Here is a 26487-nt window from a genome sequence, read left to right on the forward strand (position 1 = left end):
GCTCTCTAGGTTGTGCTGTGTGACCTCAGGCCAGTCTCTGATCCTCTCTGGGTTCTCATTTATAATGATGGGGGGCGGAGGAAGAGGTTCCCTATTGTAGGAATTTGTGGCTGGGAAGAGGAGACTCAGTGTCCAACCCACCAGGAAGGACGGCGGGAGGGTGTTTGTGAAGCGGCCAGACCCCCACGAGGAGGCCCTGATGATCCTGAAGGGGCAGATGAGCCAGGCAGTCTCAGCACCGGGCACCCAGGTAAGGCCCAGGTAGAAGGGAAGACAGAGTGGGGCCTCCAGGGGAACCTTAGAAACCATGGCCCTGCTGCTGCCCGCCTCCACGGGGCCCACTCGTTACCCCCTGAGCACTCTCTTTGGGGTGGGGACAGGTACCCAGAGAGGCCGTGGCCCTGGTGAAGCCAGTGACCAGCGCACCGAGGCCATCCACAGGGCCCACTCCAGGTGAGGGGCCAGGAGAGAGGGAGGGCGGGGCAAGAGAGCGGGCATCCCAGTGTGTGTGTGTCTGTGAGCACCGGTGAGTCTCGGTCGGTGTGTCCGTGCCCTGAGCCTGTGTGAACCTACTGTGTACACATTGGGTAATTACATCAGCACTGAAGTACTTGATTTCAGGTCAGGCCCACCCTGGACTCCTTTTGACACAGTACCATTTGTACCTATAGATGTTACAGACGGGAAACAGAGGCACAGAGAGGTTAAATGACTTACTCAAGATTACACAGCTCAAAAGTGTCAGACCAGAGATCTAAATCTAGGCCTCCTGACATCACAATCGGAGCTCTAATCTCTACGTCCTTTGCCTCATGGCAGCCACAGTCATCTGAAGCAACATAAATAAGCTCCCATTATGTCCCTGGCAAAAAAACGCTCCAATGGCCCCTACTGGGGTACATGCCACACTCCTCACTGTGGTCCACGAGACCCTGCAGGGCCGGCCCACCTCCCCAACCTTGTCTCCTCCCCTGTCCCCTCGGCACACTGTTCCCCAGGGTTCCTGGAACACACCAAGCCCGCTCCTGATCTTTGCATGCCTGGCCCCGTCTTAGCATTCAGGTCTCAAGTGTCACCTCCTCAGAGAGGTCTGCCAGGCCGCCCAAACTGAAGGACCCTTACAAACCAGCCCCCACCCTAGACTCTTTCCTAAATCATCCAGTTTTATTTCCACCCCATAGCTTCTAGCGCTGAGCTTTGTCATTTTCGAATAATCTGTTCCACCCACACCTGCCAGGAAACTGAACTCAAGGCAGGCGCCTCGTCTGTGTACGGTGGCGCCCCTGGCCCTAGAATTAGCCCGCATGCACTAGGTGCTCTCTGCATGTGTCGCACGAAGCGTGGGGCTGTGTAAGTGTTGGTGCGCGCATGATCCGAGTGTCCGCAGCCCAGGATGTGGGCGGGACACCAGCCTGCCCCCGCCCCCTCCCCGATAGGAGGTCGCTCCGTCCCCTCCTCCCCTGACACACGCCCCTCCAACTCGCTGCGCCCCGCAGCGCAGCCCTCCAGGTCGCTGGAACCTGCGGAGGAGCCGGTGCAGACGCGGCTGCACCGCCTCCTCAACCCTAACTTCTACGGCTACCAGGACGCCCCCTGGCGGCTCTTCCTGCGCAAAGAGGTGCCTGGAGCCAGGGGCGGGGCTGATGGGGGCGGAGTGACAACGCGGCTCGGATCGAGGGGTGGGGCCCGGAGAACGGGGCGGAGCGGGGCGGAGCTGGGGGGTGGGGCAGCGTGTGAAGCTCGGTGAGGGGGCCTTCAGGGTCCTCATTGAAGCCCCGCCCCCACAGGTGTTCTACCCTAAAGACAGCTACAGCCACCCTGTACAACTAGACCTCCTGTTCCGGCAGGTAAAGTCCTGTCTTCCTTCTCTGCCTCGGTGTACTCGGCGGGGTAGTGGGCACAAAGACTGGCAGCCTGCAGATTCTGCTTCTGCTTCTGCTTCTTGGAGTTGGGTCCTTGACCATGTTGAGGATGGGAAGCTGTTCTGCTGCATGCCCACCCCAGGGACAGGGTCAAGGAGCCCACAATCCCATCTGACCAGACTCACAGTTTGTATGAGCCAGACAGGGCCCAGAGGGCAAATCCAGGTCCTGCTGCATAGATTAGGAAACTAATCTGGGATGGGCGGTACGGCTTGCGGAGGTGAGGAGGAAGGAGAGGGGCCTGGTAAGTGGGATCTGTGTACCGAGATGACCCCACTGCTGTGTACTTGGAACCCCACACACACACATCCCCACTGGTCCTGCAGCAGCCCAGCCTGGGCTCTCGGGGGGGAGTCCCACGGGCTGCCTGCATCACGACTCATTTCCACAGATCCTGCATGACACCCTCTCCAAGGCCTGCCTGCGTATCTCTGAGGAGGAGAGGCTCAAGATGAAAGCCCTATTTGGTACCATGGTGGGAGGGAAGGGAAGGGATAAGCCTAGTCCTAGTTGCCTCCCAGACACCTCCTTGCTCGGCTGCTGGTCTCTCCCATGGCCAGGTGACAAGTGTGAGGTTAGCTCTGCCTAACAGGCTGGGGGTCGCAGCCATCCCATCTGTGTCTGGATATCATCTCCCAGTCTGGACACTGAGAATACAATGGCCCCGTACCTTCTTGCTGAGTGTCAGCCTCCCTCCCTGCAATGTGGGCCAGCAGGGGAGGGAGGAGAGGGCCCTGACCCCACCTGGTTTCCCCTTAGCCCAGAACCAGCTGGACACACAGCGGCCCTTGGTGACGGAGAGTGTGAAGCGGGCCGTGGTCAGCACTGCGCGTGACAGCTGGGAGGTCTACTTCTCCCGCCTCTTCCCCGCCACGGTCTGAGCCCCTGCTGCCCCCTCCCACCTAGGGGCTTTAGGGATGGGGCGAGAGGACCCTTACATGCCCTTGTCCCCACCGCAGGGCAGCGTGGGCACTGGAGTGCAGATCCTAGCTGTGTCTCACACGGGCATCAAACTCTTGCGGATGGACAGGGGCAGCAGGGAGGCTGGCGGGCAGCTGCGGGTCCTGCGCACCTACAGGTGACTGGGAGGTGGGCAAGAATGGCGCTAGCTGGACATTGGGGCACAGACTGGCATCAGCATTTCCTCACTGACTTCCCACCACCAATTACTGAGCACTTACAGTGTGCCAGGCTTTGTGCCAAGCTGTTTAGTCCAGCCCATTGTAGAGATGGGGAAACAGGTTCAGGGAGAGAGGGTGCTCGTCTCAGGACACACAACCAGGAAGGAGAGGAGCCAGGAATGCATCTGCCATCCTGCCTCGCAGACCACACCCCAGCCCTGCCCTCCCAGAGTACTCTGCAGTGGGGCTACGGTCTGACCAACAACCCAGCCCAGAAGGGACAGGGTGCTGCAGCATGAGACCTTACTGACTGCTCTGGCCCCTGGCTGGCATCAGCCCCGTTTGTCTCACAGGACAGGGGCAGAGCCTGGCTCACTGCGTGGGTGAAAGCTCCTTGCTTGGAAAGATGGAGAGAATTTGGTCCATGAAAGAAAGATAGATGTGTGTGGGCAAAACCTGGGAGATTGGATCAAGGGGTAAATAGATAGATGATAGATAGATAGATAGATAGATAGATAGATAGATAGACAGACAGACAGATGATAAATGGCAGAGGGCAGGGAGGACCTGGAAGGTTGGTGGTAGGCAATGAGCTGGAGCCACGTCGGGACCAGGGAAGGAAATGCCGGGGAAGTTCCTGGGCCCTTGTGTGGGGGCTGGTGTAATGGAACTGAGTGTGGCTGGGCTTCAGGAATGGGACAGGGCAGGGGCAGAAGGAGCAGGATGAGTGGGATAGAGGGTGTCCCTCTGGTCACGGGGTCCTGCCCTCATGCCACCATCCCATCCTCCAGCTTTGCAGACATCCTGTTTGTGACCATCCCCTCCCAGAACATGTTGGAATTCAACTTAGCCAGCGAGAAGGTCATCCTCTTCTCAGCCCGAGCTCATCAGGTCAAGACGCTGGTGGACGACTTCATCCTGGAGCTGAAGAAGGTCAGATGGCCCCCGCCAGCAGTCGGGGCCTAAACACAGGCATCTCCCACCCCAGATACATACCAGCCACGCCTGCCTGGGAAGTACAGATGTGTATGTGGGGAGGGGCGAGGGGGCGCAGTAGTTGTGTCCATGGACTTTTGTAGGCCTTCAGGCCTTTGCACAAGCTGTGCCTTCCACCTGCGATGCCCTTTCGCCTCTTGCCTACTCCTTCAAAAACCTTTTCTTACACCTTCAGCTGCTCTGAGTCGCACAGCATTGCGTCCCTTACCTTCCTGCAGTGACTGTACTGCCCAGCACTGCTCGCTGCAATGGCAGTGTCCACCCCCCACCTTCCCTCCAGGCTGGGCATCATCCAGGCTAAGGGCAGCTCATCTCTGCCTCAGGCTCAGCAGCTAGCCTCGGTGGGGCAGCTTGGGGAAGGGATGGAGGGTAAGACATGCACGTGCGTTCCTCAGACTCAGGCCCCTAGCCCTCTGCAAAGCCATCCCTTCTGCCTGGAATGCCCCACCCGCTTTCAGCTAGAAAAGGTTCTCTGATGACAGGGGAGGAGTGCCTGTGGATGTGAGGGGCAGGGGTGTGGCCCCTGGGAGGAGGGGGATGGGCCTGTGACCCCTCACCCTGCCGGGTGTCGCAGGACTCTGACTACGTGGTTGCCGTGAGGAATTTCCTGCCTGAGGACCCCTCTCTGCTGGCCTTCCACAAGGGCGACATCATCCACCTGCAGCCCTTGGAGCCACCTCGGATGGGTCAGCTGACTTGGGAGGGGGAGGCTGGGCGAGGGGGCCTCCCTGGCGGGTGCTGACAGAAGCCTGGGCCATAGGCTACAGTGCCGGCTGTGTCGTCCGCAAGAAGGTCGTGTACCTGGAGGAGCTGCGACCGAGAGGCCCAGACTTCGGTGGGTACCCAGGGGTCCTGCGTCCAGACTCCAGTGCTCCAAAACCTGGACACCCCAAACAGGTCACCCTGGTTTCATGCACTCACACTGTAGATGCATGATGGGGGTTTCCCAGTGCCCCAAAGGGGTCTGCCCGTGAGTCCTGGTGGCCATCCAGCCCAGCCCTCTGCCCACAGAACTGGCTGAGGGGTCTCTGTGGGCATTTAGTGTTTCCATGTTTGTAGCGAGTCTCTGGGTGCCACACGTGCTGCCCCACCTCCCCCTGAGGGAATGCGTTACCTTCCCAGAGCCTCCAGTTTCCTCATCTGTAAATAGGCTCCCAGGAGGAGGGGCCAAGCCACTAACTCTATCCTTAGAAGGCCCCTTCGTTCCAAGGGGAGACACTCCTTTTTGCCTCAGACCCCTTCCCCGCCCTCTAGGCTGGAGGTTCGGGACCATCCACGGGCGCGTGGGACGCTTCCCTTCCGAACTGGTGCAGCCCGCGGCGGCCCCCGACTTCCTGCAGCTGCCCGCCGAGCCGGGCAGGGGTCGCGCCGCTGCCGTGGCCGCCGCCGTGGCCTCCACCGCAGCTGCACGGGAAGTGGGCCGCAGGAGGGAGGTGAGACTGGTGGGGCGAGGCCAGGGGGGCGGAGACAACAAGGGGGTCAGTCAGGCCAGCCTGGTGGTGGAGATGGATGAGAGCGAGGTTAGCCCAGGGCGGGGCCCGTTCAGGGATGGGGCGAAGCTGGTGGGGCTAGCCAGACGTGGGGCCCGTGGGACGTGACCAGAGATGGTAGGAGATGGGGCCCAACGGGGCAGAAAAGAGTGGAGTCCGCGGAAGAGTGGTAACCAGATGGATGGGGCAGGACTAGCCCCGGGGTGGGGCGTGGCCAAGTGAGTGGGCGGGGCGGGCGTGTGAAGGGGTGAGGGCGGGGGGATGGGGCGTGGCCTCGTGGGGCAGGGGCGGGATCAGCTGGGCGCGTGGAGGGTGTGGCTGAGCCGAGGGGCTAGGCCGACTGCGCGGCGTGGGTCTACAGGGGGCGGGGCGGGGCAACCTGAAACCGTGGGCAGGGTCAGCCGCGGGTTGCACTGTCGGCTTTGGTGGTGGGTGCGGGGGGTGGCGGTGGGTGCGGTGGACAGGCCCTCCTAGCCCCTGCCCCCCCTGCAGGGTCCCCCAGTCAGGACTGGCTCGGCTGACCGTGGGGAGGACGGCCTGGCTCTCCCACCTTACACAATGCTGGAGTTTGCCCAGAAGTATTTCCGAGACCCTCGGAGGAGACCCCAGTGAGTGGTGGCCCCCCCCCCATCCCGACCATGAGCAGGGTCCTTCTGGGACTTCTTGGAGCTGTCCAAGTGGGAAGGCCCCACTTCTGGTGGAGGGCTGAGCAATCATCCAAGTGTGAGGCCCACCCACAGCCTCAGCTCCTGGGAGCCTTCCAGCCTGGTGGACTGACATTGGACCGAGAATATTCCTGTGTGGGAAAAGGACGTAGCCACAGGCTGGGAGGCAAGACTGGTCAGCAGTGTCCACTTCCTGTCGCAGGGATGGCCTCAGGCTGAAATCCAAGGAGGGCCGGGAATCCAGGACCTTGGAGGACATGCTTTGCTTCACCAAGGTGCGCAGCCCTGGACCTCAGTTTCCCCATCTGTAAAATGGTGATGCAGGAGCCTTCTCCCAGGCCCCTGGGGCAAACAGCCTTGTTCCCAGAGGAACCCCAGCTCTCACACCCTGAGGGCCTGAGTCTTCCCAGGGCTGGTATCAGTCTGTAGTGTCAACCTGGTTCCCTTCTCGTGAATTGGACCCTCCTGTCATGAGACAGGACATACCATGTGGTCCTCCTCTTTTCTGACTTGTCCCTCCCCCATCATGACACAACGCCCCCCTCCCTTCACAGACCCCACTCCAGGAATCACTCATCGAGCTCAGCGACAGCAGCCTCAACAAGATGGCCACTGACATGTTCCTAGGTGTGGGGGTGGAACTTGCCCAGGGCCCTGGGCCAGGGGGGTCCAGCAGTGTGTGACCCCTGCTCATCAGCACTGCTCTGGTCCTCACATACTTCCCCTTCCCCAACTCAGACTTGGGCCCTTTAAGAGGAGAAAAGCCCCCAGCTGCCCTGACCACAGCCTCTCTGGGAGGGGCCTGATGCTGGGGTCCCCTGAGGTGGGTGGGCAGCTGGGGGTCTGGTGGCCTGAGTGGTGTTCCCCACAGCTGTGATGCGGTTCATGGGCGACGTCCCCCTGAAGGGCCAGAGTGAGCTGGACGTGCTCTGCACCCTCTTGAAGGTCAGTCCAGCCGACTGCCAGATGCTCTGTTCCCTGCCCCGTGGCTCACTTTCCCCTCTGCCACACAGAGTGGCAGGACTTAGGGGTGGGCAGTTTCTTGCATGGCCCAAAGAGGAGTGCATCCCACTGGTGGGAGGGGATTGGGGACAGGCCATCAGACCAGTCTCCAAGTGACCACTCTGGTCTCATGTGCCTGGGACGTGGCGTGTGACCTGGCCTGCCCTCCTGCAGCTGTGTGGGGACCACGAGGTCATGCGGGACGAGTGTTACTGCCAAGTTGTGAAGCAGATCACCGATAACACCAGCACCAAGCAGTGAGTGAGCGGGGCCTTTACTTCTGTCGCTTCCCCGGCCGTGTCCACGTCTAGGAGGGGCAGTCGAGCCTCCCACTTCCGGATGCTTTCCTCAGTCCTCGTCCTCACTCAATAGAGCACATGTCTTTGGAATTGCTTGGTCTGAGACCAGCCATTCCTGCTCTCAGGGCTTCAGTTTCCTTAGCTGTAAAATGGCCGTGGCAATATGTGAGTCCCCTCGGTGGCAAGTGACGAAACCCAATTCAAGCTAGTTTAAGCAGAAGAGGGTTTAGGTAGCTGGAAAGGCCAGCCTATGACCTTAGACATAGCCAGATCCAGGGGTCACCAGGAAGCGGGCTTTCTCTGTATCCTGGCCGTGCTTGATATTCCCAAACGACATCTTCCATAGAATGGCAAGACGGTTGCTCTGGGGAGACATTTCCCAGCTCAGCAATCCCAGGGAAAGCAAGACTGACCAATATTTGCGGCAAAAATTCCCACATCCAGTCTTACTGGCCTGACTTGATCACATGCCCATCGCTGAGCCCACCACAATGGCTGGAGGATACAGAGCTGTGATTGGCTAGACCTGGGTCACATTCCTGCTCCCACACCAATCACCACAGCCAGAGGGAGGCTGAACTGTAGTAATTGGCCAGGCCTGCGCGCCTGTTGCTTTCCACACCACAGGGGTCTAGGGAAGGGTGGGTGGTTTCCAAAGCGTTGTCCCAGACACTAGGTCCCCACAAGTGAAATCCTCACACCAGGGCAGTGTGAAGGTAAACTGCTGTGTCTCCTGCAGGAGCAGCACACAACAGGGGCCGCAAGTGTGCGCCGCTCTTGTTATCCTGTCCCCAGCTCCTCTGCTTCCTCTTCTTGCTCTCCACCCCCCAGGGAATTTTAGAACCACTCAGCCCATCCTCTGGCCCCCATCCCCACCCCAGGCCTTACCTGCCTTTACCTTTGCACAGCCCCAGCAGGTTCCCCTTGCCTTGCTTCAAGGACCTTCACCCAAAAGCCTCTCCAGAGAGATTCTAGCCAGGGAAGGCTTATTTCTTTGTGCATGTCGGGCCCTCATCCCCTTCCTTCCCTGCCTCCCACCCTGGCTTCCCAATCAGCACATACCTTCTTCAGGACTTTGGGCCACCCTCCCTGCTCTCACCAGGCAGGGAAGGTTGTCCTCAGAACACAGGAGCTGCCTGAGGACCAGAGACCTCCAGCGCTATCCCAGGAGACTCCTAGCACGGCATTCTAGTGATGTGACCGTATGTGTGTGTCCTCGCAGGGACAGCTGCCAGCGAGGCTGGAGGCTGCTGTACATCGTAGCTGCCTACCACAGGTGCTCTGAGGTCCTCCAGCCACACCTCATTCGCTTCCTCCAAGATGTGAGCCGGACCCCAGGCCTGCCCTTCCACGGTGAGGGACCAGCAAGTGGGAACCCAGGCCTGAGGGCCTGAGGGCATGGGGACGGGCTGGGCAGCCAGCAGGAGAGGAAACCCAGAGGGCCTGGCCCTCTACACGTGCCCAGGCAGTGTTTACTAAGATTAATTCACTCCCCAGACACTTGTGGAGGTCCCACGGGCTGATGCGAGGGGTTGTCTGAGCTAATGGGAGGGTGGCATATCAGGGAAAGCTTCCCAGAGGAGGCATTGCTCTGGTAGAGCACATGGGAGGGGTTTGTAGGTGGACTGAGTGGTAGAAGCAAAGGCTTGGAGGTGGAAAAGTGTGGCATCTGGAAGAAGAAGAGAAGGAGGTGGCAAAGCCTGGAGTCCTGGGGGGAGGCCAGCTCCTCTGGCGATCGGCAAGGGTCTTGAGTGGGTTCGGGTGGGGGTGGGCCCAAAGCTGCTCGCTGGGTCTCCGCCTTTCCCCCCTTGGAGTATCGATAAAAGGGGTCATTCCTCACCCTCACTTCCAGCCTTGTTTCCATGACAACTCCTGGGTCCCCGGAAGAAGGAGGCCAGGGCCCCTGTGGTCACCACAGCAGCCATGAAAGAGATAGGGGACCTCCCTCTCTCTGCCTCTGAATCCTCCATTCTGAATCGATTAGCAAACACTCCCAGGCTCAGAGGTGAATAGGCCCAGCTCTAGGGAAGGGCTCCCAGAGGCCTACAACTCTGGATTGGACCCCTGCCCTGAGCAGGATGAGAGTACTGCTTACCCAGAGAAATGGAGAAGCAGGCAGTGGGTGGGGTCTTCTGCACTGGGACTCTGGGTGAGAGAGGGTGGTTGGCAAGGGGGTCCCAGCCAGCAAGGGCGTAGCTGCCTCACCAGTTACACAGCCTGTCGGGCGCAAGCTCCCTAGTCAACAGCTCAAGGTGACAGCTATTTCCAGGGCTCATAAGTAGCCCAGGGGACTGTGGTCTAGACAAAAGGCCTTAACCACGTGGGATATGTGTTCAAAATCAGCTCTTATACTCTTGCCCTTGACCTTGGGCAAATCATTACCCCACTCTGAACTGTTTACTCAACTATCCAATCAGAGAGTGAAAGCCCGTCCCACAGGTTGTGGGGAGAACCCGGCAGGCTGGTGGCTGGTGGCACGGGGAGCCCCTTGCTCTTCCTGCTTAACTTGAGCGAGGCCTCGCTCCTGTGTCTGTAGGGATTGCCAAGGCCTGTGAGCAGAACCTGCAGAAAACCCTGCGCTTCGGGGGTCGTCTGGAGCTCCCTAGCAGCATGGAGCTTCGGGCCATGTTGGTGCGTGTGCAGCGGGCGGGGGTCAGGATGAGCGAGAGACGTGAGCCCTGCCCAATGACCTGTCGTGTGCTCAGATACATGCAGATGGGCCCTGTCAGGCCCAGGTGCACAAGTGTCCCTGCATGAGCCTGCCCAGAACCTCTGGGCTGGGGGTGCCCATGGTGTGGACAGTAGCTGGCCCAGATCCCAGGACCCAGCCTCTCCATCTTCTTACCCTTCCTTGTCCCAGGCGGGCCGCAGTTCCAAGAGGCAGCTCTTTCTTCTCCCCGGAGGCCTCGAACGCCATCTCAAAATCAAAACCTGTACCGTAAGTGAGGGAATGTCTCTAGCAGGCAGCCGTTGGAGGGGCAGGGACACCCCAGTCTTCGGAGTGGGTTCCCAAGGGTACTGAGCCCCTCCCAGGCTCTTGCACAGCCCCACAGGCAGGACTTAGTTCTCCTAAGAGCAGACTGAGCCTTGGAGAGGTGGAGCCTCCAGCTTAGGGTCATACTGCAGATGAGGGACCAGCGTCTCAGACTCCAAAAGCTGTGCTCCTCCTCTGTGAAGCTGACTCAGAGACTTTAGAGGACCATCGCCACTATGCAAAGGCCTGAGCAGTGCTGCACTTGGCCTCCTACGGTCGGGGAAGCTGGGAGGACACAGGTCAGCCTGGCTGGCACAGCCTCACTCTTACCTCCCCCAGGTGGCCCTGGACGTGGTGGAGGAGATCTGTGCTGAGATGGCTCTGACACGCCCTGAGGCCTTCCATGAGTATGTCATCTTTGTTGTCACCAACCAAGGTGAGTGTCCAGGAAGACCGAGCGTGCTGGGTTCATGACGACCACCCTGGCCTGTAGGGTCCAGGTCAGATGCCGCTTCCTCGCTGGACCCCCTGAACCCCCACGTGGAAGGACCTCTCTGTGCTCTGAGCACCCCTTCAGCCCCTTGTCCTCATCTGCTCCATGGGAGTTCACGGAGGACAGGGCCCTCTCTGATTCCTTCCTCTGCCCTCAGGGCTTGCTCAGTGGGAAGGTTTCCTTTAATGGGTCCCAACTCCTAGAACCCACAAGTGCAAGTGCAACCCACAAGTGGCATTTTTCCTGCCACTTACGCCTTAATGTTGGCCATACAGCCCCCACCCTCGGTCTCACCAGGCCCTTTTCATGTGGCCCAAAGCTCTTCCAGCTACTTCTAGTCCACCCACTCTAGACCATGGTCTGGCCTGCCACCAGTGGGTCCGCTCCATCTACTTCAACCAGCTCTCCCCACTGCCTCTACGTTGCTGAACCATGCCTGTGTCTGTCCTCAGCCCTGCTTGCTTCAAGTCAGGCCAAAACATGTGGGGGAGGGGAAGACGTTAACAAAACGTTCCTAATAACTGACATTTATGGAGCAGTTACTATGTCCCAAGCATAGTTCAAAGCATTTCATTCTATCAGCTTTTTAAATTCCCACAATAACCCTATGAAATGAAAACTGTTGTCATCTCCATTTACAGATGGGGAAACCGAGGCCCACAGAGGCTATAGTAGTTTCCTATTGCTGCTGTAACAAATCACCACATACTCAGGGGCTTAAAACAACACTCGTTTATTATCTTATTCTGAAGGTCAGAAGTCCAGAAATCAGAGTGTCATTTGAGCTGGTTCCTTCTGGGGGTTCTAGGGGAGACACTGTTTTCTTGCCGTTTCCAGCCTGTACAGGCTGCCCGCATTCCTCGGCTCCCGGCCCTCCCCCATCTTCAAAGCCAGCAGTGTAGCATATTCATATGTCTCCTTCTCTCTCTCTCATCCTCTCACCTCCTTCTTAAAAGGAGCCTTGAGATTACATTGGGTCCACTTGGGTAACGTAGGATAATTTCCCCATCCCAAAATCCTTAACTTAATCACATTTGCAAAATCCCTTTTGCCATGAAGGTAACACATTCACAGGTTCCAGGGATTAAAATATGGACGTCTTTGGGGCAGGGTCATTATTCAGCCTGCCATGGAGGTTAAGGGACTTACCCAAGGTCACATAGTTGGGATTGGAACCCAGGCAGTCGGGCCTCAAGAGTCTGGACTTTATCATCATGCCACACCCTGTCTTTTTGGTAAAATTTTACTGAAGATGTGGGACAAGGAGCAGAAATGACAGTGTGGGGAATAAAAACGTAAGCTGCTCCTACAGGCTCAGACCCACTCAGTGGCAGACCCCAGTCCCCCCCCCCCCATCCAGGAGCCCAGCATGGGTCTCTCTTGGAGGAGTTCTGCAGAAAGGCAGCCCATGGTCTCATGATCTGAGACCCGCTGTGCTTCCTGTCTCCAACCTCCTCTGGAAAGGGACTAGGCTTTCTCTGAGCCTAACCCGAGACACTGTCCTAGACCTCGGGGGCTGTAGCTTTGAATTGGAGGTATTCCCATCTCTGGGCATCAACGTTCCACAAACACAGGGCACCCTGTTCCATCACATGCTCTCATCACTAAGGACATTGTGTCCCAAAATAGGGAGGGGACTTGCCCAAGGTGATGCCTCACCTGGGTGGCAGGTTGGGGTCCGCACGTGTGCCCTGGACGGGCCCACATGTGCCCATGAATGCCCCCACCCAGCTGCCCCTGGCTCTCTGCAGGCCAGCACGTGTGCCCGCTCAGCCGCAGCGCTTACATCCTGGATGTGGCCTCGGAGATGGAGCAGGTGGATGGCGGCTACATGCTCTGGTTCCGGCGCGTGCTCTGGGATCAGCCTCTCAAGTTTGAGAATGAGCTTTACGTGACCATGCACTACAACCAGGTCAGCACACACGGGCTGCTCTGAGGCTCTGGAAACGGCCAGGCTCCCCCAGGCCTGTGAGGTCAGACTCCATGGTCAAACGCCTTGGCGTTTGGGGCCTTCATGCTTTGAGTGGGCCCTGCTGGTGTTTCTCGCCCTGGTGCCGCTACTCCCATGTGTGGTCTTCTCAGAGCAGTCAAACGACCTCACCTCACTGCCCAATTCTCAGAGTTTTGCACGTGCCGTCACTCCGCTTGGCTTGCTCTTCCTGAGTCTCTGCTTTTCTAAGGCTCCCCGTCAAGGCTGCCTCAAACAGCACCTCTTCCACGAGGATCTCTCTGACTTCACCTCTCCTCCTGATTTTCTCCTCCAAGCGCTTGGCCTGGTTCTTGCTCAAAGGCGTGCGCAGGCTTTGGCTGGCATTGTTATTTTTATCTTTGTGTTATTCCCTTTTGATACTTGGTCCTCTAAGTCAGGACCCTGGAATTTACAAAATCTGGTTCTCGCTACGTGTGCTAACATTTGTGGAAGTGCTTGGACAGAGCATGCGTGTTTTTGTGGAACGGCTGCCAAAGCTTCCGCAATTCTGAGTACAAAATACGGTCACTGGGCTTTTGAGGCCACGTGGGGTCGCTGTTGCCAACTACCCACAGCAGTGCCTACAGTGTTGGTCAAGGTGTGGCCTGGAGGCCAGCAGCATCCCTTGGGAACTTGTTAAAAAGCAAATCCTCAAGTCCTGCCCCAGAGCCAGTGAATCAGATTCTGGGGGTGCAGCCCATGGGTCTGTTTTAGTGACTCGAGCACGTTGAGCTTTCAGTAACCCCAGCCCAGCAGACACTCCCACACACTGCAGTGTGGATGCCCAGACGCTTCCCAGGTCACTGTGGAGACTGCCACGTGGGCTTCAAGGCCACAGCCCTCACGGCTCACCCTCGCATGCCTGTCATCTTTCCCCCAAACCCAGGAAAGGGACAGGCCACCCCACCCCCAGAAGCGAATGAGATGGGAACCATTAGAATGTGTCTGCACAGCCCTGTGATTGCATGCCCGAGTAGGTGTGTGCGTGCGTGCCTCTCATCGGAGTGCTCTCCTACAGGCCCTGCCCGACTATCTGAAGGGCCTCTTCAGCAGCATGCCAGCCAGCCGGCCCAGCGAGCAGGAGCTGCAGCAAGTGTCCAAGCTGGCTTCGCTGCAGCACCGGGTCAAGGACCACTTCTACCTGCCCAGCTTGTGAGCACCTGCCCACCTGGTAGCCCTGCCCCCCCACGCCCGCGCTCCCCAGGGCTGGCCTCCCTGGGCCCCCATGTGGCCTTCTTGCGCCAGCAGGCAGACTAGGAAGGGGCTGTCTGGCCATGGGCCTGAAGTCCTCCAACTCCCCGCGTGAGCCGGGACCCCGCCTCCTCCCGTAACAGGCTGCTTCCATTTGGTACTCATAGCTCAGAGCAAATGGAATGATTGGAAGGCTTTCAGGACCCACACACCCTGTGGTCCAGGAAGTACACATGGCCATGCAGAAAGATTTGGCCACAGGAAACTTCACCGGCTATCACCTACAGCAGCAACCCTTGTCCAAAAACGGGGTTCCTAAAATAAATCCTGGGTGCTCGGCAGCCTTTAAACTGATGTTCTCAAAGGGGTGATAAAACAGTCCTTCTCAGACTTGGTCCAGGACCTTTTTTCTCTCTAAAAGTAGAGCCCCAAAGAGCTTTTGTTTATGTGGGTTATATCTATATAAATATATATACATATATATATATATATATATATATGAATATATAGAGATATATAAATATATATTTCTCTATATCTCTCTATATATTTACCATATTCAAAATGAAAACTAAGAAACGGGTGGCCGGTTAGCTCAGTTGTTTAGAGCGTGGTGCTGATAACACCAAAGGTGCCCGTTTGATCCCTGCATGGGCCACTGGGAGCTGTGCCCTTCTTAAAAACAAACAAAAAACTGAGAAACAACATAAAATATTGATTTGTCAGTTAATTTAAGGATAATACGTTACATGTTAATGGAAATAACTAATAATTTAAAATATATAAGGAATAATTATAATACAAATAATATAAATTAATATTACATGTTAATATAAATAACTTACGAAAAAAAACAACTGTAGTTTCCCAAAAAATTTAGTGAGAAGAGTGGCACTGTTTTACATTTTACAAGTCTCTTTACCGTCTTGCTCAATAAAAGAGAGCTGGATTCTCAGAGCTGCTTCTGCAGTCAGTCTGTTGTAAGAGCCTTGGGCAAACTCCACTGTCCACTCGTGGGAGTAAGAGGGAAAAAAGCAAATAACATCTCAGTGTCATTATGGAAGTGTCTTTGACCTCCCAGACCCTCGGCCATACTTTGAGAATCATTGGTGTGACTAACAGTAAGATAATGTGTGTACAGTGTATGTCCCAGTGCTTGTAATGCAGTAAGGGTTCAGTATGTAAAGCTCTTTTATGTTATAGTTTTATGCAAAAAGCACAGGAAGCACATAAGGTATAATCCCAATCCTGGATAAAAATAATCACAGAGTCCTTAATTTTTGCAAGACACTATTACTGTTTGTATTGTCTTACCATATTTCCACGAAAATAAGACCTAGCCAGACCATTTCAGCTCTAATGTGTCTTGTGGAGCAAAAATTAATATAACACCTGGTCTTATTTTACTGTAATATAAGACCGGGTCTTATAATATAATAATATAATATAATAAATGTAGTACCGGGACTTATATTAATTTTTGCTCCAAGAGACACATTAGAGCTGATGGTCTGGTTAGGTCTTATTTTTGGGGAAACACGGCAGCTAATCTTCCCAAATGCACTTTATTTTCCCCTCATACGGATGAGGCACCTGAGGCCCTGAGAGGTTGCGTAGCTCACTGAAGCTTACCCAGCTAATAGGTGTGGGAGGGGACCAGGCTGCAGACCTGGGGGCGCCGGGTCCAGATGCCAAGCTCTTACCCCAGCAGTGCAAAGAAGAAAAGATATGCCTGGGCAGGGGCGGCTCTTGGGGCAAGGGTGCTCCCCTGATTTTCTCCCAGTCCTTCCCCAATCTGCAGCCCAGGGCAGCTGGGACAGACTAGAACAGCTGTTGGTATTTTCTAGATATCCTGAGAGGAGGAGGAGTTGCCCTGAGATAGCCAACATGTGTCAGAGAGAAGGGATTGGAGTGGGGTGGGGGGCTGGTGGCCCCTCGAGGGGCAAGAGGGGTCACAGCATTCCTCTCCCGTGCTCTGACCAGCGGTGGTGGTGGCTCTGCCTGCCCCGGTATTCGCCCCCCACCCCGAGTGCTTCTCACGCTCTGCCCTGGGCTTCTCCTTGGGGGCAGGGGCTACAAGGCTCAGCCCTCACTTGGTGACGGTGTGACTTGGAGTAGCCAGTGAACTTCTCCGAGCCTCAGTCCCCTCGTCTTCAAACAGGGAGCCTAGTGGTGTCGGCGTGCAGTTATTGAGCACCTATTGTGTGCCAGACAAAGTGTGAGCACTTTACGCCCACCTTCACACCTTCCAGCATTTCGTCTTCCAGCGAGGTGCAAAGATCGCGTCCATTTGGCACAACACGGGCATTGAAGTGAGGCTTGAATGAGCCAGTGTGCAGAGCCCCTGTGGTGATGGTGACAAGCACTCAGGACAGTGTTTCCCCCCATCTAGGCGGGAGATCCAGGAGTACATCCCGGCCCTGCTCTACCACACCATGGCCGGCTCGGCCTGGCTCAACCTGGTCAGCCAGCACCGGCAGCAGACACAGGCGCTCAGCCCCCACCAGGCCCGTGCCCAGTTTCTGGGTAAGAGTCCGGGGCTGGGAGACAGTCATGGGGGGCCTTCTAAGGAGGGGATCCTAGACGGTGGACATGGAGGCGCTGTTTTCTTCATACAAAGGCATTTTCGGTGCTATCCAAGCCGAGCTGCCTCAAGAGAACACCTTTCTAAAATTTTCCCCATGGCACCACCTGGGCTATGGGTGGCCCTGGGCAGAGAGAGCTGGCAATTGGGGAGAATTGCTGGGAGTGGGGGGAGAGGAAGGTGCTGAGACAGGAGGCTGAGGAGGCAGCGGGAGACCCAGGTGTGGGCAGCAGGTGGCCGTGCGGATGTGGCTGCGGAGCCCCCACGCTGACCACCCTTCTCCCGCTCCAGGCCTCCTCAGCGCCGCTCCCATGTTCGGCTCCTCCTTCTTCTTCATCCAGAGCTGCAGCAACGTGGCTGTGCTGGCCCCCTGCATCCTTGCCGTCAACCAGAATGGCCTCAACTTCCTCAGCATTGAGACCCACGTGAGTGGCCTCAGCCTGGCACTGCCTCTTGCCCCCTCTCCTCTGAGCCCCACCCTCAGAGGGGCTGAGATCTCCAGCTGGGGAAGCCTCGCTCTCCCACTTACACCTGTGTGACCCTGGGCGCGTCTTCACCCCTCTCTGAGTCTCATTTCCTCACCGGGAACATGGGGATAAGAGAACCACCCCCCCCATGAGGTAAAGTACATGCCAAGTCCTCACATAGTGTCTTAGCTCTGCTGCTATAACAGCACCAGACGGGGGCTTCGGGGACAGAAGTTTATTTCTCACAGTTCTGGAGGCTGGAAGTCCAAGACCCAGCTGCCCGGGGGTTGGTTTCCTGTGAGGCCGCTCTCCTTGGCCGGTAGGCGGCCGCCTCCTCCCTATGTCCTCATGTGGCCTGTTCTCTGCGTGCACATTCCGGTGTCTCTGTCTGTCCGAATGTCCTCTTCTCATGAGGACACCAGTCAGATTGCATTCAAGCCCACTTTTACCGGCTCATTGTAACTTAATCACCTCTTTAAAACGCCCGTTCTCCAAGTACAGTCCCATTCTGATGTGGGAGATAAGGGCTTCAACATATGGATGGTGGGGGGGTACAATTCCATAATTAATAGGACCTGTTGTCTCCGTTTTTACTTCTTCTTCCAGAAGTGGACCCTGAGATGAGGTGTCTAAGCAAGTGGTTTATTTAGAGGTGATTCTAGGAAACCCTGAGGAAGTGAGCCCAGGAAGGGACGTGTCACACACCTTGGGAAGGTATTCCCAAACAAGGCACGCAAGCTGGCGCTGTGGCAACTGTGCTCAGTCCAGCTGGAGCCCTGGGAGACAGCATGAAACACACACTTCAGATGTCCCCTAGCCTGGGAGGACGGAGCTAAGTGTCTGGCTTCAGCTCTCATTGCTCTGGCTTTCCGTGCGTGTGCTCTGAGTTTGCTCCTGGGGCCGAGACAGAGGCGTACGTGTGAAGGGGCAGCTTTGCTGTGCAGGTCAGGGCCCCACTGGCGTCTCCAGCACCCCTGGGTCCCACACTGTGGACGTCTGCATCATTATTTGTTGAATCAGTTTCATAAGTGAGGTCCAGAGAGGTAAAGCGATGACTTGCTCCAGGTCACACAGCAAGTCACTGGGGAACTGGTACTCGAACTGGGGTATCCTGCATTCTGCTGGTCTGGTCTGCAGGGGAAGGGGAAGGGTGCGTGTGCTGTCCCACCTGTCCCACCTGTCTGCTCCCCTCCCCCACCCTCCAGGAGCTGATGGTGAAGTTCCCCCTGAAGGAGATCCAATCGACGCGGACCCAGCGGCCCACGGCCAGCTCCAGCTACCCGTATGTGGAGCTCACACTGGGGGACGTGGCGGCCCAGTGTACCATGCAGCTACAGCTGGAGCAGGTGGGTCCCACCCTGGCCCCCAGCCTTGTCACCCAGCCCGTCTCTCCATTATTCCGCTCACCAGCCTCTTCTCTGGGCCTGGCTCCAAGATGGGTCAGCTCCTGGCCACGCCCCAGGGAGCATGCAGCCCAGTGCAGGGGACAGAACTAACCCAGCACGGCACAGAATTGCAGGTCATTCGCGTGGTCTCCCAGGAAAGCATCTTGGTGGTGGGATCATGGGAAAGGGCCCAGGCTGTTTGCAGAATGGTGAAGAATTTGATGGGGAACCGCGGGCGGGAGAGCTCTTGAAGGTCCTTGAATGTCAAGCTAAGAATCGGGGACTTTTGTCCTGAGGGCACTAGGAAGCCATAGAGGTTGGTGAGAAGACAGGGACACACCAAGTTGAGGGCATTCACCTGGGCTGAGGCTTGGAACATGGATTGTAGGGCCTGGGATTGAGGGTGGGGAGAATGAGTCCCCATGTGACAGACAGGGAAACCGAGGCCCACCTGCCCTGTCCCTTCTCATATTTGTAGCAACTGTGGCCGCCCCTTAAAAGGCGTGGCAGACCTCTAGGCTCCTGTCCAAGTATCACAGCCCCTTGGGGGTGGGGCAAGACCAGAGTACTCGCCCTACTGGGAAGAGGATTGAGGCTCACGGAAGGGGCAGAATTGGGGCAGGAGCCCACATGTCTGCCCTTGCCAGCCTACCGCATCCCTCCTGAAGATCTGGGCCCAGGACCACCCCTTCATGACGGGGTCTGCTTTGAATTTTTCCAATGAAGCATAATCAGTGCTGAGAAGGTGTATTTGAGCTATCTGGGAGGTAATCAGGAAGGCTTCCAGGAAGAACTGCTATCTGAGTAGAGCAGCGTATGCAAACAACAGATAAGCGTCCCTATCCCACCTACCTCTGACAGGCTGTGTGGTAGGATCTCGAGGCAACCCCACTTCCACACCTGTCAAATGGGGCAATAGTCCCAGTGAGGCCTGGAGCGCTGCAGCATGTGGGTAGGAGGATTGGCTGGAGGGGGAGAACCCCCATCGTGCACTCTGATCTCATGAGCTGAGGTGGCCCCCAGGGCGGGGCAGCCACAGCTAACCTCAGCAGAGCACTTCAGAGTGTGCCCTTGGGCTTCCTAACCTGTTCCCCGAAAATAAGACCTAGCAGGACCATCAGCTTGTGTCTTTTGAAGCAAAAATTAATATAAAAAGTGGTATTATATTATGTTATATTATACCATATTATATATATCATATCATATATTACACCCGGTCTTATAGTAAAATAGTAAAATAAGACCGGGTCTTATATTAATTTTTGCTCCAAAAGATGCATTAGAGCTGATGGTCTGGCTAGGTCTTATTTTCAGGGAAACATGGCACCAACTGTGAGGTCTGGGGCAAGTGGCTTCAGGGCTCTGGCCTCAGTTTCCTCACCTGTGGAATGGGATCTAAGAGCATCTGCCTCATGGGAACACTGCCTGACTGTAAACTGAGGGTCCTGTCAGTCCCTAGTGTGGGCACTGGAAGGGGTAGGACGCAGGAAGCTCTCAGGACAATGCCAGGCACATAGTTGCCGCTCAGTAAGTGCTGCCCTCATTATTTCTACCCTCTCTCCGAGCAGCCCTGCTGGCCTTCAGGACATTCCCGGGGATTCCCACTGGCTGTGGTCTGAGAACCACACTCACACATGCATCCCCCACAGTTCTCTGCTTCCTCCCTGCACCCATCCGGAGCCCAGAGGCTGTGGGTGCCAGGTGGTAACCATGGCAACATAGTTAGAAATGGTTACCATTTATTGACTGGACTAGCATTTTTAAGATCTAAAGGATTCACACATAGTAAAATCCCATGAACTCCTCACGATAGCCCTGTGAGGCAAGCCCTGGTAAACTGAGACCCTGCAGATGAGACCACTGAGGCTCAGAGAGGTGAAGTAACTGGCCCCAGGTCACACAGTTCACATGCAGCCAAGCTGACATGATCTTTAAACCCCTTCCAGCCTGTAGCTCAGCATTCCTCCTTCCATCTTCTTACACTCTTCCCAGGGTCCTGGGAAAGGTGTGGAGGCTGGCCTCTGCCTCACTCCCAACTCTCCTTGCGGTACCAAGGTGAGAGCTAGGGAAGTGTTGGGTGGGAATGGACTCTCACTGTCTCTCCTGCAGGGCCTGGAGCTGTGTCGTGTGGTGGCTGTGCACGTGGAGAACCTGCTCAGTGCCCGGGAGAAGCGGCTTACACTGCCCCCCAGTGAGATAACGCTGCTCTGACCCAGCCCCCAGCCCTGAAGCTGCCCTCTGCCAGAAGGCTTGCTGTGTGGCCCCAGGGGAGTTACTCGGCCTCTCTGGGTCAGTGATTCCTGTAAGGATCCAGAATCTTAAAGGAGACCAAGAGGTTGTAGGAGGAGTGACCCAAGTCCCCAGGAGCCCGAGAAGACCCATCCAGAGTTTGGATAGAATCACAGAATGTAATCCTGGAGGAGATAGCAGGAGGAACTTCCGAAGGCTGGCTGCTGGGGCCTCCTGCCACGTACCCGATGCGGACCCTGCCCGACTCCCACCTGTGGCAGGGAAGCCCCATACCAGTGGCCTGCGTGGATCCGACTTCGCCTTTGGGCTACCTTGGGTCTGACGTTCGAATCTGCTCCCCATCCCAGCCCCTCACGTGTCCTCCTCCTCGGGTACCTCCCCACCCCGCACTGCCGCTCAGCTTGGATTCATGACCCTTGGTTATTTCTGTGCAAAGAAAAGGTGCGCCTGGCAGCCACCATTCCTCCATGGAGTGGCTGAGTGGCTGGAAAACAAATCTGAGGGAGGAGGCAGGAGTTGAAAGCCTACTTGTGCCCCTGACTCACTGCCCATGCAGAGCTTCCAGAAGAGACATCTGTCCTTACCTCTCCCTGCAGACCTCTCCCTGCACTCCCTGCTGCTTGGGCAGCCTCAGCCCCCATCGCTGGATGGCCCACACAGGTTCAGGAGTGGTACAGCTGAGACAGAGAGGAGTTCCCCGTTAGGGGCTGGGGCAGGAGAGGTCTGGGGAAGAGCTTCCCAGAGAACGGTACTTCGTGGTTAGGTTTCGAAGGATGAGTAGGAGTTTACTAGGCAGAAGTGGAGGGGAGCGGAATGAACATGCCCCAGAAAATGGTGTTTGTTCCTTACTATACCCACCAGAGCCTAGGACAATACCTAACACAAAGCAGGCGCTCAAAAAATACTTGTCACATGAATAAAAGAATAAATGAATGAATGTTTTGTTTTGTTTTATTGGGGAATACTGCGGAAAGGGTGTTTCTCCCGGGCCCATCAGCTCCAGGTCGTTGTCCTTCAATGTAGCTGTGGAGGGTGCAGCTCGGCTCCAAGTCCAGTCGCTGTTTTTTTCAATCTTAGTTGCAGGGGGCGCAGCCCACCATCCTATGTGGGAATCGAACCGGCAACCTTGTGGTTGAGAGCTCGCGCTCTAACCAACTGAGCCATCCAGCTGCCCCAACAAATGAATGAATGTTCATGGAAAGTGCTGGTGCTTTGGGGGGAGCCGTGAGGGAGGGGAGCAGCAGGCTTGGGAAAGGAAATCTGGATGGACATGTGGGTTCACAATCAACTGGAACCACGGTGTCAGAGAAAAAATTTACTTATTCAGTACCTATTAAGCACCTACTGTGTGCTGGCCACTGCCAGGTACTGGGAGTTGCTCAGTTAAGGTATAAACCAGGATGAGGACTGGAAAGGAATTAGCTAGGTGGTGAGGGGAGGAAAACAGCATGTAGGAGCCCAGAAGTGGACATTACTAGTGCAAGGTCTTGAGACTGAAGAGGCTGGCAGAGGTGGCCTGGGTACGGCTTTGCAGGCTGCGCTATGGAGTTAGGATTTCATCCCAAGAGCCATGAAGAACCTTCAAAGGGTTTTCCAGTGGGGGAGGGACATTCTGCTCAGACTGTACTTTGGAAAGGTCATTCTGACCCCAAAGCAGAGTGCACGCAGGAAGCAGGGAGACCAGAGAGGCGATTGCTGCAGCATCAGCTGGGAAACTGTGGAATGGACACTGGTGGTGGCGCCAAGGGTGGGGAGAGATTTAGGAGGGCCAATGGGCAGAATTGGGGGATCAGTCACTGTCCTGAGACAGGGAGGGAAGAGATGCCACAGGGCTGTTCCGTTTTCACCACTGCCTTAGGCTGGCTTCCCCCAGAAGCAGCCCTGAGAGGAGTCCAATGCATCAGCAGATTTAGGAGGTGAGGGATATGGGGAAGGAGCTATGAAGAGCTACGCCTGCTGCAGGAGCTCTGCCCGGGTGAGAGGTGAGAAGCCTTCTGGGTGTCAGAATCCGAGCAGGCCGTGTGAGTGAGGCCACGTCAAAGGGAGGCTTCCAGGTGAGCCGTCCAGCTTGTGCACATGGAACTGAGAAGAGCCTCCTGGGCAAACTCTGGTCAGACTGCAGACTTGTGAACTGGGTAAGTGACTGAGGTCTCAGTTTTGGGGTGCTTTGTTACAGAGAATTGGGCAACCCAAACACCGGGGTTTTGGATTTCAGGACCTGGTCCTCAAAGCATAAGGCTCATGTTTTAACAGCTATTCTGGTGACTCTCGTGGCATCAGTGAGTTGAGCCCTTATAAGAGGAGGAAATAATCTCCACGAGGCCAAATGGAAAGAGAGGTGGCAGGAGAGTGAGACCCTGCCTTGTCCCCCAGTCACCCTAGGGGTTCCACACTGGGTCCCCCTACCTGGGCCAAGGCCCAGAAAGAACTGCAGGTAGATGTGGGGAGATCCAGAGCAGAGGGGACCGAGCCCCAGGGTTTCCAGCCTGGCGTGGGGTGAGAACAAATACAGGAGAAATGTCTGGGTGGCATGGAAACCTGAGATAGTCAACTGGTAAAGGCTCGTAATCCCAGACGGGTGTAACAGGATGTGCCATATTTGCACTCTGCAAAGTAGCCGCAAGGACCTCAGTGCTGCCTGTGTGGGACCGGGGACCGGACTTGGCCAGGTTCCAGTGTCCACGTCTTCACACCCCTGGTCTCCCTCTGCCCAGGGGTGCCTCCTTCTGCCCAGGACCCACGGTACTATTCAGAAAATCTTGGCTTGGTAATAAAAGGCCAGGCTGTGGAGCCAGGAAGGCCTGTGTTCAATCAAATTCCGTATCTGTACGCTGATTAGATGTGGGGCCTTTTGCAAGCTGCTTCTCCTCTCAGAGCCTCTGCTTCCTTCTTTGTAAACTGGAAGCACTGACAGCTTTAGGGCAAGTGCTTTCTAAGTGGTCATTATGGCCCCCATTCGAGGGGATTGTCTGGGGTGGGGAAGACTTCTTTCAAAGAAAGCGAATTCTTACCAAGTTTTTACTTTGCAGTAACAGGCACTGTACTAACCCATTTAATCCTCAAAATACCCCAACAAAATAGGTACTATTATTATCGCCATTTTGTCATGTGGGGAAACTGAGACCCACAGAAGTGAGGCAAATGACCACCAAGCGGCCTAGCCAAGATTCAATGCAGGCAGCTGGTTTCAGTCTGCGCCGTCTCACTGAGGCTGGTGGGGAGGGCTGGCTCCAGAATAGTCAGACAGGTGGGAGGACATGGACGCTTCAGAGGGGTGTCTGGGCGGGAGGAGCTGTTGAGATCTAGAGAAGGGGAGAGTCACATTTTTGCCCGAGTGGGCAGAGCCCGGCTCCACTGGGGAGTCTCTGAGAAGACTTTCTGATTGCTCCGTCCAGTAGGTGTGTGAGCAGAGTGCAATGCCCCCGATGGAGGGCAGGACGGAGGTGGGCGCCAGGCTTCTGATGGGCCTGAGCCCTCCCAGCCAAACTTCCGAGCATGCAGACGAGGGAGCCCTGCCTAGGTGTGCACACAGTGAGGCCCAGGGAGGACTGGGCCACGCAGAGGCTGCGCTGCCCACTGGCCTTCTCCCCGCCTGCAGCGGCCTTCCTACCAGCAGCAGCAGCAGAGCAGCAGCACCCCACTAGGCTGTGTCAAACAAAGGCAGGAGCCAAGTTCACTGAAAGCTCCACGCCTGCTCCGTTCTCCCCCTGCACCCGCTGCTTCTGGGGAAGGCGAGCTGGCAGGAAGCCTGGGGACAGTGCTCAGGGTTCCGAGTGTCCAGGGCACCGCATCCTGCAGACCCCACTGCGTGGCGCTGCCAAGTCGTTCCGCAGCCCCCAGCTCCCAACGCGGACCGACAGGACGCTGTTTCCAGAGGCAGAAGCTGAAGGCCAGATTGGCGGTCAGCAACCCGTGCTTCCGCACGTAGCTTCATTGCAGCCCCGCAAGCAGCACACGAGGTGGACACGAGCAGCGCTCCCATTTGACAGACCAGAAGACTGAGGCTCAGAAGGGGAAGTCACCTGCCCAGGGTTATGCCAGCCTCGCCGCCTGTCAGCTCAACATTCAAACCCGTGTCTGTGAGGTCGGAGCGTGCAGCGCGCGCCCTGACAAGCCGCGGGGCGGGGGCACAGGCCGGGAGTCGAGCGTGCCGGTAGCTCGTCTCGGCGAGGACCCGGGGCGGCGGCGAGGAGACGAGCGGGCCGAGCGTCCAAGTTCCAAGATGAAGACGCCTGGAAGGGAACGGGTATCCGCGTGGCAGACGCAGCTCGGACACGGGCCAGGCTGCGTGGCCGGGGATGCACGCAGCGCGGGCGGTGTCGGCGCGGGGCTGCGGCTGAGCCCGCGGAGACGCGCGGGAAGGCGCTCCCACGCAGGCCCGGCGCGCCGCGCAGAGCCAGGAAGCCCGCCGGGGCCGCCGAGTCGCCACGCCTCGGTCACGCGAGCGCCCCGCCGACGCGCCGCCCAACTCCGCAATTGTGTCTGGTAGTCATCTACGGTGTCGCCTTATCCGCGGGCCTACGCCTTTCCTTCTGTCGTTCCCGGAAGAGGCTCCACACCCACGTGCAAGGAAACGCGAAGCCCAACCCCGCGCGGCCCGGGCGGAGCATGCGCCCGCCGCCACCCGGACGTGACCCTTGGAACGTGCGCTCCGGCCGCGGCGGCCGCGGCGGCGGCGGGGTGGAGGGAAGGTGGGCAGGGAGGTGCCTCCTCGGGGCGAGCAGCTTCTGCAGCTGGGACGCGCGGCGCGCTCGGCCTCCCAATTTCAGAAGTTTCCGTTGGTTTCAGAAGTTTCCTTAAGCGCCTGAGGGCGCTTTCTTCCAGTGGGTTCTACGTTCAGGCAGTTACTTGGCCACCCATTCACCCTTCAGGGGTCCTCGCCGCCCTCCCGCCGCTAATTAAGTGACGGACGCAGTAGCCAAGGCGACCTCCTGATTGACAGGCACAATTACCAACCAAGTCCCGGAAGCTTCCGTCTGGACCCGCCCGGCGCGTGGCCGGTGGCCCAATGAAAGAAGTGAAAGCGCCAAAGGGGACGGCAGCGGAGCACTCTAGGTTGTGGCGGTTTCTTGGTGATTGCGCGCTGTGGGCTGAGGCGTTTACGGTGGTGGGACGAGGCTGTGACGTAACATAGCGACAGCGCTGGCAGTCTGAACGCACCCCCGTGGAGGCAGCCCTGGGTCACGGAGGTGTCGCGGCGCGGAGCCAGGTTGCTATTTGAGGGCGCTCCCCCCGGAGCCCTCCGCGAGTGGGGGAGGGGCAGCGGACGAGGAGCGGCCCCGGTCTGCGCGTGCGCCGGCACCCCTGCTGAGCCGGCCCGCACGCACGCGCATGCCCGCTGCGCGCGGAGCCGCGGCGGCCGGCGGCACTGCGCGTGCGCGCGGGGGAGCCCGCTGAGGAGTGGCGCCGGCGGACGTCGGGCGGCCGGCGCGTGACGTCGCGAGGAGCGCTTTAAAGTGCGGGTCGGGCCGGGCCTCCGGAGGGCTGGCCCGGAGTCAGGCGGATCCTGCGCGGCGGCCCTCCGCGGCATGAGGCGCTGCCGGCGCCGCTGCCCCCGGGGACGCGGAGCAGGTGGAGGAGGAGGAAGGCCGGCGGCCGCCGCCGCCGCCTGACGCGCTGCCCCTGAGCCTCGACCCCCCGCCCGGCCCCTCGACGCCCCCCGCCGGCCGCGCATGGGGG

The 26487-nt window shown here is 57.4% G+C and overlaps 1 protein-coding gene across 1 annotated transcript in view; it reads left to right on the forward strand.

Annotated features, from left to right (window-relative positions):
* The window catches only part of MYO15A (myosin XVA), a gene marked incomplete at its 5' end in the record, with an annotated part of 51813 nt that extends 30090 nt beyond the window's left edge, over positions 1-21723 (forward strand). The window contains 26 exons of the mRNA XM_081030157.1: positions 145-250; positions 381-453; positions 1497-1618; positions 1788-1847; positions 2314-2389; positions 2682-2797; positions 2882-3000; positions 3835-3976; positions 4614-4725; positions 4800-4874; positions 5294-5472; positions 6022-6137; positions 6397-6469; positions 6749-6821; positions 7066-7139; positions 7371-7453; positions 8718-8848; positions 10032-10126; positions 10356-10433; positions 10809-10905; positions 12714-12874; positions 13950-14083; positions 16515-16648; positions 16998-17131; positions 18379-18519; positions 20668-21723. Coding sequence (XP_080886283.1) covers positions 145-250; positions 381-453; positions 1497-1618; positions 1788-1847; positions 2314-2389; positions 2682-2797; positions 2882-3000; positions 3835-3976; positions 4614-4725; positions 4800-4874; positions 5294-5472; positions 6022-6137; positions 6397-6469; positions 6749-6821; positions 7066-7139; positions 7371-7453; positions 8718-8848; positions 10032-10126; positions 10356-10433; positions 10809-10905; positions 12714-12874; positions 13950-14083; positions 16515-16648; positions 16998-17131; positions 18379-18519; positions 20668-20769 — 2806 coding nt within the window. The 3' untranslated portion in view covers positions 20770-21723. The remainder of the gene's footprint in view (positions 1-144; positions 251-380; positions 454-1496; positions 1619-1787; positions 1848-2313; positions 2390-2681; positions 2798-2881; positions 3001-3834; positions 3977-4613; positions 4726-4799; positions 4875-5293; positions 5473-6021; positions 6138-6396; positions 6470-6748; positions 6822-7065; positions 7140-7370; positions 7454-8717; positions 8849-10031; positions 10127-10355; positions 10434-10808; positions 10906-12713; positions 12875-13949; positions 14084-16514; positions 16649-16997; positions 17132-18378; positions 18520-20667) is intronic.
* Positions 21724-26487: the final 4764 nt, after the last annotated feature.

This window comes from Rhinolophus hipposideros, assembly GCF_964194185.1.
Source record: "Rhinolophus hipposideros genome assembly, chromosome: 20".
Taxonomy (NCBI): domain Eukaryota; kingdom Metazoa; phylum Chordata; class Mammalia; order Chiroptera; family Rhinolophidae; genus Rhinolophus; species Rhinolophus hipposideros.